The sequence below is a fragment of the Emydura macquarii genome, unplaced genomic scaffold, assembly GCF_026122565.2.
Source record: "Emydura macquarii macquarii isolate MOO-44397 ecotype Brisbane River unplaced genomic scaffold, CSIRO-AGI_Emac_v2 contig_431, whole genome shotgun sequence".
NCBI lineage: Eukaryota > Metazoa > Chordata > Testudines > Chelidae > Emydura > Emydura macquarii.
Window position 1 is genome coordinate 16359460 of NW_027130568.1, and position 12230 is coordinate 16371689.

At 43.8% G+C, this 12230-nt stretch overlaps 1 protein-coding gene across 5 annotated transcripts in view; it reads right to left on the minus strand.

The window, feature by feature from the left end:
- Window positions 1-12230, minus strand: part of RANBP9 (RAN binding protein 9) — a 59414-nt gene that overhangs the window by 17262 nt on the left and 29922 nt on the right. For all 5 annotated transcript variants that reach the window (XM_067537616.1, XM_067537615.1, XM_067537613.1 and 2 more), the window contains exons 4-7: window positions 11566-11733; window positions 8988-9010; window positions 8013-8197; window positions 998-1110 (exon numbers count right to left, since the gene is read on the minus strand). In XM_067537616.1, the coding sequence (XP_067393717.1) occupies window positions 998-1110; window positions 8013-8197; window positions 8988-9010; window positions 11566-11733 (489 nt within the window). The remainder of the gene's footprint in view (window positions 1-997; window positions 1111-8012; window positions 8198-8987; window positions 9011-11565; window positions 11734-12230) is intronic.

The following is a 12230-nucleotide window of genomic DNA, read 5'->3' on the forward strand; positions in this document are numbered from 1 at the left end:
CACTACTGTCATTTGCAAGACCAGGAATACCAGGCTACATCTAGCTCATAAAAGCTATATCTGAACTACAAAAAATGGTCAAGTTTAAATTGTGTTTAGTGAATATGCTAGCTAAACACAATCTAAACAAGACCTCTTTCCTAATGAAAATCAGAGTAACACCTTTAACTTAATTTTTACCTAGTTAAGTTGTAGCCTAAGCTCCTGACTAGATTACAACTAAACCTGCTAAAACTGAGCTAAAAGTGTTGTTCTTTTCCAAGTGTAAGCCTTACAGACTCAATTTGCATTTAAACAGCAAATGCTAGCTAAGCCTCCACTTTTCCTACTCAAGGCAAAGTCTATGTCTGTAGTCTTATTCAAGTTAACTGACTGACAATCAAGTCTAGTTTACTAATGTCATTGTAAAAGTTAGTCTAGACAAGTGGTACCCAAACTTTTGGGGTCATGCCCCCCTCCCCCAGGAGCTGCAATCGGGGCCAGGGCCCAGGAGTTGGGGCCAGCCAGAAGAGGGGCGGGGCTGCAGCCAGGGAACGGGGCTGGAGTGGAGATGGGGGCAGAGCGGGGCTTGGTGATGCTTTCTCCCTGCCCCTTTGGGGGCTGACCCAGGCCTCACCATGCCCCCCTGAAGGTTCCTCCAGGCCCCCCTACGGGGGCATGCCCACAGTTTTGGGACCTCTGGTTTAGACACACTAACATTTGTTCCAAAATACACCAAACATGTTTGTGTCCTCCCTTCCAAACACCAGGGTCATGCTAGTACTTCATATTACTCTTCATTAAACTAGTTCCAAAATTAAACCGTACTTTCAAGATTAACAACCCAGTGGCTCAAGAATCTATGATTATGTATTAATTCACTGAATTATAATGGTGTAAGATGGTTGGAAGGACATTCCATGATAAAAAGTTTCATGGGTTACATTGTAGAAAACTTTTTTTTTAATGTAAGAGACAATTTGTTTTAAAAAGCATGCAGTGTACTTTCCAGCCTTACTTTGTCTATTTTTAATGGAGGCTAATTCTTCTAGTACAGTCTGGTCTGTAGATCTGGCAAAAGCTTCTGCTGTTGCACAGTACCCATGATGAACTAAATAAGATGATACCATTCTGAAAAGAGAAATCAAACAGTTAATATATACAACATCATTTACACCATTATACAGGTAAAAACCTGAAGATTATTTTCAAATGTCAAGAAATCTTAGCAAACAAAATTGCTTGATAAAAGCAAATAGTGGAATTAGTAAGATATCTAAAACAGAAATATATATTTGCAACATATAAAAATGTCCTATCCCAGTCATTTAGTCAAGAATACATTAATTGAATATATTGTTTCCTTCCCAGAGGAGCTATTGTCCTTGTTAGACAATATTTTTACTTGTATTCTGTTTTCCCAAAATATTTTTTAGCATTTTATTTCAATTTATATAGAAATAACTGGATTTTAACAAAATCCCATTTGTTAACCAAGTTATGATCAACTGCAATATCAATTACATACTGATCTTTAATTTTTTTCCCCCCGATTGTCTTCCTTGCTCATGAAATATGTTGGACTGAAAGCCTTGGCAGGCCAAAAAACAGGGTTACTTACCAGTAACTGTTGTTCTTCGAGATGTGTTGCTCATATCCATTCCAATATAGGTGAGTGCACGCCACCGTGTACTAGTTCCCGGAACTTTTTTCCCCTTAGCATACCCCGTAGGGTCGGCTTAGGCGTACCCTGGAGTACCGCGCTCATGCCGCGGTATGTGAGGCACCGCCGACCCTGCGGGCCCTCAGTCCCTTCTTTCTGTCGACTCCGACAGCGGGGACGGAGGGTGGGTGTGGAATGGATATGAGCAACACATCTCGAAGAACAACAGTTACTGGTAAGTAACCCTGTTTTCTACTTCAAGTGATTGCTCATATCCATTCCAATATAGGTGATTGGATAGCCATACTTTGGAGGTGGGTAGGAGTTAATGGTGAGCTGCTCTCATCAGCATAGCCCTGCTGAACCCTGCGTCCTCTCTTGCGTGTTGCACGATGGCGTAGTGGGACGTAAAGGTGTGAACCAACGACCAGGTAGCTGCTTTGCAGATGTCCTGCAGGGGCACTCGTTCCAGGAAGGCCACCGACGAGGCTGGGGCTCTGGTTGAGTGCGCTGAAACAGCTCCTGGAAGCAGTACCTTCGCCTGCTTGTAGCAGCACCTAATGCAGGCGGTGATCCAGGCGGAGATGCGCTGGATGGAGACAGGTGAGCCCTTCATCGGGTCCGCCACTGCCACGAACAGCTGCGTTGTCCTCCAGAACAGACGTGTCCGCTCGATGTAATAGGCCAGGGTTCGTCTCACGTGCAGCGAGTGCCATCTCCGTGCCTCCTCCTCTGACCCGTGCGGTTTTGGAAAAAACACGGGGAGGAAGATATCCTGGTTATAGTGGAACTGGGAGACCACCTTAGGGAGGAAGGCTGGATGGTGTCTCAACCGCACCTTGTCTTTATAAAAGATGGTATAGGTGGGCTCTGAGGTCAAAGCTCTTATCTCGGAGACCCTCCTAGCTGATGTAATGGCCACCAGGAAGGCTACCTTCCACAAGAGGACAAGCAACGGGCATGTAGCCATGAGCTCGAAGGGGGGGGTCCCGTTAATTTGGTGAGGACCAGGTTCAAGTCCCAGGAAGGCACCGGGTCACAGACCTGCGGTTACAGCCTCTCCACCCCTTTGAGGAACCTGACACAGGGTGGGAGAATAATGACCTCCCTTCCATCGGCTGGTGGAAGGCCGAGATGGCTGCCAGGTGCACCTTCAGGGAGGCCAGTGCTAGACCCTGGCGCTTCAGGTTGAGCAGATACTCCAGGATCGCCTGTATAGCCGAGCAGCTCAGTGGGCTACCCCAGGACTCCACCCAACAGGTAAACAGCTTCCACTTGGCCCAGTACACAACCTGAGTAGAAGGTTTTCTGCTGCCCAGCAGAATCTGTTGGACCTGCACCGAGCAGGCTCTCTCCCCCTCCATCAGCCACAGAGTCTCCATGCCATCAGGTGGAGGGAGTCCAGGTCCGGGTGCAGCAGGCGACCCTGGCCCTGGGAGAGCAGGTCGTAATGCCTCGGGAGCGGCACTGGCGGGGCGATGGACAGGTCCAGCAACATGCCGAACCAGTGTTGCCTCGAGCAGGCTGGGGCGATCAGTATGACGTCCACTTTGTCCCTCCTGATTTTCAAGAGGACCTTGGGCAGTAGCAAAACGGGGGTAAATGCTACGTGAGGGTCCCCATCCAGTCTATGAGGAACACGTCGGAGATGGAGCCCAGCTCGCAACCCTGGAACGAGTAGAACCTCGGGCACTTCCTGTTCCAGGACGACACGAACAGGTCTAGTTAGGGAACACCCCACCTGCAGAAGATAAAAGTTATCACTTCCAGATGTAATGACCAGTCGTGTCGGGGTAGAAACGACCTGCTGCGGCAGTCCGCCTCATCGTTTCTGACCCCAGGGAGCCAAACAGGTCAAGTTATCATCCTTATTTTTAGGCGTGGTGCCCTGGTCACCTTGCCTATCTTGTTGGTTGGCCGCGTCAACCACCAGGGTCCCAGGAGCTGGGTGAGTATATAGGAATTCAAACCCCTCAGATAGTACATAGTATTTCTTCTCTGTGCCCTTTGAGGTGGGGGCAACCAAGGCAGGCGTTTGCCAGAGAGCCTTGGCCAACTTGAGGACTCTCTCGTGTACCGGCAGGGCCACTCTAGATGGTCCCACCAACCTAGCTCCCCAAAGAGGGGGTCCTCCTCCTCAGAGAGCGCCTTCATCTCAATGTTCAGGTTGCTGACCACTCTCTTAAGGAGCTCTTGATGGGCCCTGAAATCAGGGAGGGGCACCTTATGATCCCTGGCGGCCGCCTCATCAGGAGAAGAGGAGGAGGATTGCAGAAGGGGCCCCGTGGAGAGTCCTTCCTCAGGGTCCGATTCCTCCTCCGAGGAATGGCCCTTAGCTGGTTGGCTAGGTGGAGGGGGTACCGGATGCGCTACTGAAGATGGGACAGATACAGCGCCCTGTCCCATCTGTGCCCTCCATGGGCCCCAGTAAGGCTACAGCCACAGTCCTTGCGGCCAGCCCAGTACCGGTATCGGTGCCGGCTGCAGAGCGGCGGAGTGGGACTTGCCCTTGCGGGACCCCGAGCCACTAGAGAGGTGCCTGCGGCTCCTGCTCGCCTTCACCGGGGCCCTGCCCCGTGACGACTACGACGAGGTGGAGGAGCATTGGTGCCATTGCGAACGGTACCGTTGGGTGGGGGTACGGCTCAATGAGCTCGATGAAGACGACCTCCGTCTCGGTGCCGAGGACTTTCAGTGTTGCTTCCCTTTTGCAGATCAGGAGCGGTGCCGCCCATACCGCCTCAGTGCCGAGCCCGACTCCGAAGATCGCAAGTGGCGTTGAGTCGCGGTGGTCTGCGCCGTCGGTGCAGGATCCTTCGGCACTGGGATCCGCACTGGACTCTGTTCCGGGGACCGGTGCTGTGGAGGCGAAGGGCTCGGTGCCGGTGAGCAGGAGCTGCGCGCACCACGCAAGGCAGATCTGGATCGGTGCCGCCTCGAACGCGAAGCCTCCAGTGCTGTGGACCTTCCTTGGTGTGGCGGTGAGGAGGAGCTCGACGACTCAGTCGGAGCTGTGAGGGGAACCGGCATGCTCTACCCTCTCTGGCCGTCTGGGGGGAGACTTCGCCCCTGACGGGGGTCTTGATCACCCACCTGAGGCACCAAGCGCGGGTTTACCTCGGGACACCAGTCCCTGCACTCTCGGCTGAGGGAGGGACAAAGGCGTAGGCATGGCCATCAGGGTGTGTGCCTCATGGAATGCCTCCGGCATCAATGGTCCTTGCAGGGGCGCTCCCCCACCTCCAGGAGTCGGGGGAGGCTCCCCGCACGGAGATGCAGTCGCCGGAGTGGGCTCAACGGGCCATGGCTGGTGCATCTCTCGACTCGACCCCAGCCGTGCAGGTGATGCGAGGAAATCTTGGCGCTCAGTGCCCTGACTCTTCCTTTTCTTTGGCACCGGCAACTGGAGGTGACGGGTCGACTCCAGTGCCCATGGGGCACGCCGCACCGAGGAGACACTCGGTGCCGCGGGGGAATGCGCCGGTTCAGAGTTCGAGTGGAGCGCTGCCTCCATTAAGATAGCTTTCAGCTGGATGTCCCTCTCCTTCTGGGTCCGCGGCTTGAAGGCCTTACATATTCTACACTTGTTCAGATGATGCTGCTCACCCAGGCATTTAAGGCAGCGGTCGTGGGGGTCGCTCACAGGCAAGGGTTTGCCGCGAGCGGCACAGGCTTTAAAACCAGGAGAGCCAGGCATAGGCCGGCTCTAAGCCCCTAAGGGCGCTCATCTATTCTAATTCTAAACTATCTACACTTAACTATTTAACACTAAGCACTTAACTACTAACAAGAACAGTTCAAAAGGGGAATGCTGCTTGCTAGAAGGCAAAAGACAAGATGTTCCAGTAACTGTCACAGGCGGAAGGAAGGAACTGAGGGTCCGCAGGGTCGGCGATCCCTCATATACTGCGGCATGAGTGCGGTACTCCAGGGTGCGCCTAAGCCGACCCTATGGGGTATGCTAAGGGGAAAAAAGTTCCGGGAACTAATGCATGGTGGCGTGAACTCACCTATACTGGAATGGATATGAGCAATCACTCGAAGTAGAACCTGTATTAATCCACAGAACAGATAAGTATACACAGCAGCAATGAGAGTTTCTCCATATGGCACCAAAAACATTCCACATCCCAGAACTGGCATGAAAATCTATGCATATGTCTACACGGCAAAACAGATCTGCAGCGTGTCTTGAGCCTGAGTCAGTTGACCTATGTCACAGGGCTAGAAATAGAGAAGATGTTCGGGCTTCAGCCTGGACTCTGAAACACAGCTAGGGAGGTGGGTCTCAGAGTCAGGGTTCCAGCCTAAGCCTGAACATCTACACTGCTATTTTGAGCTCCACGAGCCTGCGTCAGTGTACCTGGCCTCTGAGACGTGCTGCTCTGGTGGGGTATTTTTTGTTTGGTTGGTTTTTTTGCAGTGTACACATACCTTATGAACAAGAGGGAGGACTCCATGTTTAAGGAAATCTGACTCTACTGATACAGACACTTTTCCACTGGCAGCCAGATAGACTACTAACCCAATTTAAAAACAGGCCACAGAGTAGCTGGTTGACTTGTAATCACTAGTGACATTGGTATGAATTTGCACTAATGACCTAGCTACTGATCTCCAGCAAATGCTTAAATATATGTTTAATTTATGTAATGAGTAGATCCATTACATCAGTGGGACTATTCATGTGCATAAAGATAAGCATATGCATAAGTGTTTATAGGAGCAAGGTTCTAGAGAGAAGCGCCTCCAATCTGTTGAGCCATCTAAATCTTTGCTTTAACAGATTTTTAGCATGAATGTTGGTGCAGAAAACAGTCGTGGTGACAAGAGTTCTGATTCAGTCTGATAATTAAAAAATACAAATACTTGCGAAAATTCACTTAATCACAAGGATTGTAATTGATCCTAACTATTGTATTTAAGGTTCTGAATCTAAGGACACTAAAAATGACAAATTAAGTTATATTTCCCCTTCATTAATTTTTATGTTAATTAAAATGCTTGTTTGGCTGGGAAAGACAACAACATGGCTTACTCTAGCCCTAATGTCAACATGAAGGGTGTCAGGAGATGGTGAATCAACAATATAGTGAGCATTCACTTAAAGATCAAAATGTGTTCATTATGATGTTCCCACAGCCAGTGAGTCTGCTCAAAAAATTAAAATTAATGCCATATTAATGCAAAAGACTGTTGTAAACAATTAATTCCAGGACTTAGCTGGACTAGTATATCCAAATTTACAAGGTCTATTGACACTGTGTGAGCACAGAAAGGAAGACTATCATAAAATATGTTTTCAAAATTTGATTTCTTTAGTTTTAAGTGAACTTACTGATCATGAAAGAAGAGGGAGGCTCAGAGAGAAAAGCTAGAGCAGCAGCAATTTTGAAACTGAAAGTTTTATCCCAAAATACTTTACAAAATTAAACAAATTGCATATAAGGATCACTTCATTTACCACTGAAACAGCTACTATTCCACAGCACATAAATAGTACTGACAGTGAGTAAAAATGATATCCAACTATAAATGCAGGAGGAGCATGTTTAACTTAATTACCTGAGTTAGGCAAATTAATTTTATTCACACACACACACACACACACACACACACACACACACACACACACACCCCACCCATTCCATGCAGACTACCTCAACTCATGATTCTGTGTCCATAACCTGCGTGCCTCAGTCACCATATCTAACTCCCTCTGTGTTCACCTTCACTTGTCATCTCATATTGAATGCTCTTTGGGGCACAGACCAACTATATTCCACGTTCTGTGATGCACCTAGCACACTTTGGAGTGCTAGATAAACAGTTATTAATTATTAATCTCCATAGGTCATTGTCCTTTGCTTCTCTGCTGAGACTGCCATTAACTGTGTTAATTAGTGTCAAGTGATACAGTTGTTTCTTTGATACAGACACCTGTCTACCAGAAACTGAATTGACAGAGATTTCTATATGCCATCCCAATGGTCATTCAACAGAAATAATTTTCAGTCCCTACTGATCAAGGCTGGATTTGAACTGGTGACTAAGAAGTCAAATGACACATACCTTATTACTAATTTTATATGCCAGTCATCTGCCCTGATGAATTTTAATGGTAATGGTTCTTATGGTATCAAAGAATGCATTTAAATTTCTTTTCATCACTTCAATATCACATGACAATAAATTTTCATTTTACTATACTTTATCCTGAACATTTAAGAAATGCTTATATTTGTTCTAAACCTATTCAAATGGTTGAATTTAATTAGGATTTTGTACAAACATTTAAAAATATGCCCGTTTTAAAATCCCTTTTAGAGAATTTTAAGTATTCAGTCTTTAAAATCCCTCTAATTCTTACTTTTGAATCATTGTCTGCCATTCTCCTTCCCGGTCTCCTATAGGAAATCTGTCGATCTGAGCCTGAATTTTGGTTCTCCATTCTCGCATATAGTCTTCAATATCAAACACAAATGGATGCTGTCCAAAGTTAGCATCCACAACTTCTCCTGGTGTTTGAAGCCCTACTGTAGGGTACAAGTTTGGCTGCAAGAGATTTTTTTTTAATCAATACTTTTTCCTCTTATTTCATATTAGCCCCCTCTTTACTCCGCTTCAACATACCCATAAACACCTATCACTGGTGAGAAGTAGTACTCTCTCTCCTACTCAAGTGGCTAGTCAATTTAACTAATATTAACTCAGCAATATGAGGACTGTTTAAACAACTCTATCACCAATGGGAGAGGAAATAAAATGCTGCTCATTATTTTGAGATCCAAACCTCAACACTGGTATTCTTCAAGCTAACAAATGCAGTTTTTAAAGCATGGTAATCACCACACTTTTTGGCTTTGATTTTATGTTGAAGACAAAACTCTCCAAGTTGAAGACTAATCTTGGTCTTTTAAAAAAATATTGATTTCTAAACAAAAACAAAAATTAAACAAATTTATAAGTGCGTCATTATTGTTCACCGATTATCTCACAACTGGTTGTTAAGTGCACAGGTTATATAAATAAAAAATCACTTAATATTTTCTCGTCCTGATTTTCTGGTCAAAATCCTCATTAAAATGCCCTAATACTGAAATCTGTACACAGGGAAAAAACTAACTATTTGCTTTTCAGTATTAATGTTTACAGATACTATTTCAAGTTTCTGCCACAGTGATATTTGTCAAACTGAAAACGAGACAGATAAAATGGTATAAAAGGACATGGTGTACATTTCCAAGAAGCATAAGCTAGACAAGATCAGTTATAGTACATTTGAAATAGCTATTTATAGTATGCAGAAAATTCTATTTTCTGTTTGAAAATCCACTTATCTTACCGGTAGATCCGTGAAAGCAATACCTGCAATGTACAAAGACGCATTAAAATCAGTTTTCACACACTTGTATTCAAAATATATTGGAAAAAGTTGAACAAAACAAGTAATTTCCTAGAGGGTTTTTGGTTTTGGTGTTTTAGTATATAGGAGCATTCAAGTAGTCAATCAAATTTTGTCAGATCTTACACTCATTTAAGCTAATCTAATAGGGAATATCTAGATGCTAAATATTTAGTTTCTCTAATCGTTATCTGTTATAGGTCTGCAAAAGCTTCCAAAAGCTGCTTCAAAAGTAAACATGACAGGCATGTTGACATCCATGATGCTTCTGCACAAGTTAGTGTAGTAACAGGAGCCAAATGGTCAATATTTGGCAAATAGAAAAGAAATATTTTCAAAATAAAAATACCCCTCAGAATATTTTGAAACTTAGCAACTTAAAACTATGTTCTCTCACCCATGTTATATGGGAGTAAACACAGATTTGAAAGCCTACCTTTAATCAATCAAATGTGAAAATTGTGGCCACAGCTGACTGTCTTAAATGTTATGGAAAAAAGTAGCAACAGCATTTTCATAAGATGTTCTGGCAACGTACAAGTTCTCTGTCATATGCAATCATAATATTGAGATAAAGTTTCCTGCAAAGCAGTTTCTCCTACTGGCAATGCATAATGCTTTTCTTGTTTGCAAAAAATAAAGCAGAAACTGCAATTATCTTTACATTACTCATCATGTCATTCCACACATTTGCCAGAAGCTTTGTTGAAAATTAACTAGTTCTAACTAAGTATTCTATTGAATTTTGATAAAGTTAAACCAGGTATCTTAATATCTAGGAAAAGCTGATAAATAATAAAACCAGAAGAGTAATTTTGTAATTTACCAGGATTAGAGAAAAACCTAACCTTTGTGTGTTCCCAGAGCTTTAGGTAAGTTTTAGGAAAAAATCATTTTCAATTTAAAAGAGATTCTTTTGAAGAAGTGAAATGCTGTATCTGACAGCCACAGGGTATATCGTAATTTCCTTCTTCTAATACTGTATTTTTAGGTCTTTGTTACTAGTTGTCCATCTATGCTGATGACTCAAATCTACTTCTCTCAGTTTTATCGCCCCATCTGATATACCACTGCTATCTCAAATGTACCATGATAAAAACAAAGCTGCTAATTCTTTCCTCCTAAATCCAACCCCATTTTTCACCACCGTCAATATATCCATCCTCCATCACTGAGGTCCTCACTATAGGGATCATTTCTGACTCTCTGTTGTCATCTTTCTCCCACACAAACTGTGACCAAATCCTGCTGTTTCGTCCATCATATCCAAAATTCAGCATTTCCATCTGGCTAACTTGCTATCCATGTCCTAATCTTCTCTTGCCTTGGCTACTGTAACCTCTTCGGACTTCTTGACTGTCACCTCCTCCTCCTCGGATGTCTCCAAAATGAGCCCTTCCATGTTGTCATGATCTAATGATCCCACCCACCCACTTTTGCAACACCCCATCAGTTTTCCATCACTTTAAACAAGCTTCTTGTCCTTCCCTGCACTGCTCTATATTCAGCTCCCACCTAAATCTACAGCCAGTCTCTTTCCCAATCCCACTCCTACCAACAACAGAAGTCTTAACACTTCCTCTGTCATTTCCTCACATTGTCCAAGTCTTATTCCATGCAAGCCTTTATTTCAACACTTAAAATGTATCCACCAAGCCTCAATCCTCTCCTTAACGCACTGCTAATACAAACATACAGGACAGTAGGAAAGAAAAATACCTGGGGTAACTAAGCTGGGTAAAGACTACCTGAGCTGTCAGACAGGTTACTTATGTAAGGTTAACAACACCCTGCCCTGCTGTGCTCATCCTCAAAAGTTTCTGTACAATGTGGTATAATGAGGCATGATGATAAAACATATTGTGAAAGATTAATTGCGTTAAGTGGGATGACCTATATAACTTGCGGCTTTGTCCCAGCTCTAAATGGCTTGGGAACGGGGTACTTGAGAGACCATCTCTCTTCCAGTTGAGATAAATGTGCTTTAGATAAAACCCCTCTGATTCAAGAAGTATGAAGCTACTGGCAGTGTGCTGCCCACAAAGGGACACTATATTTGAAATTCATTGTCCTCATTATCCTTGGTCCGAGAGCATAGTTTTGTTAGCAGACTTCATTTAACTAACATACAGTATATAATTACAAATCCAAAAATATAAGCTTGAATTTAATTGTGACAATTAAAGAAAATGATTTTATACTAGAGACCTTCAGAAAATTCATCTCAGTCACCACAAGCTGATATATGCAGATACCCTGAGAAAGATGGTGTGGGCAAACACCTCTACATTCATGTATAAGGTTTTAATGTTGCATTAATAAGTTTTTCCATTTTCCTTATCTGGTAGTTTAAAGCCCTGGAGTATAAAACCTATTTTAAAAAATCAGTTTATACTGTACTTAGGTGCTTATAACATCTTGATTCTGTCAGGGACAGTATCATACTATTTTAAATATTCAGAAAACTGCATTAGGTTTGATGACATCAGCTATCATTAGCAGCAATTGTTTTCCATACCCAAACTATGTCCATTCTTTGTGTAGAAGCAGGTATTGTTGATAAGGTTTACACAACAACCAATGACATCACCAGTAGTAAATGTTGGGCCATAGGGTTGTCCAGTTCCCGAGGAACAAAATGAATGTCCATCATCTCCATGGTAACCATATGAATGTTTATCCCAACCTAAAACAAAACATTTCAAGTTTTATTCACGTTTCCACTACAAATTAATGGAAAGAAAGAAATGTATACAGCAAAAGTTAACATGTTGCAATCCAAACAGTTTTTAATAAGGCTGATTACTGTACTCACCATTATCATTCATGTAAAAAACAGTACAATAACTTATCTACATGCAGCACACCCAGTCCTTACATTAAAATACTCTAGTTCTCTGAGTTCTTTCAAAAATGGTTGAACATGTAATTCTATGTATGGGTGCCAAATAGAGCAAATCAAGAAAACAGGAAAGGTGTTGCAAAGACTGTCAATTCCCCCTCCTTTAAAAGATCTGAAACATTTGACAAACCAGCTCCATTGTCTGAATGTTAAAGCTACCTGCATGTCTGCCACATCCCAATAAAGTAGAGAGGTTTCTTCTTAATTTCCCACATTTTACAACATCCATACTTGAAGGCACATGTCACTGTCACATTCAGACCATCTGAAGACCCACACAT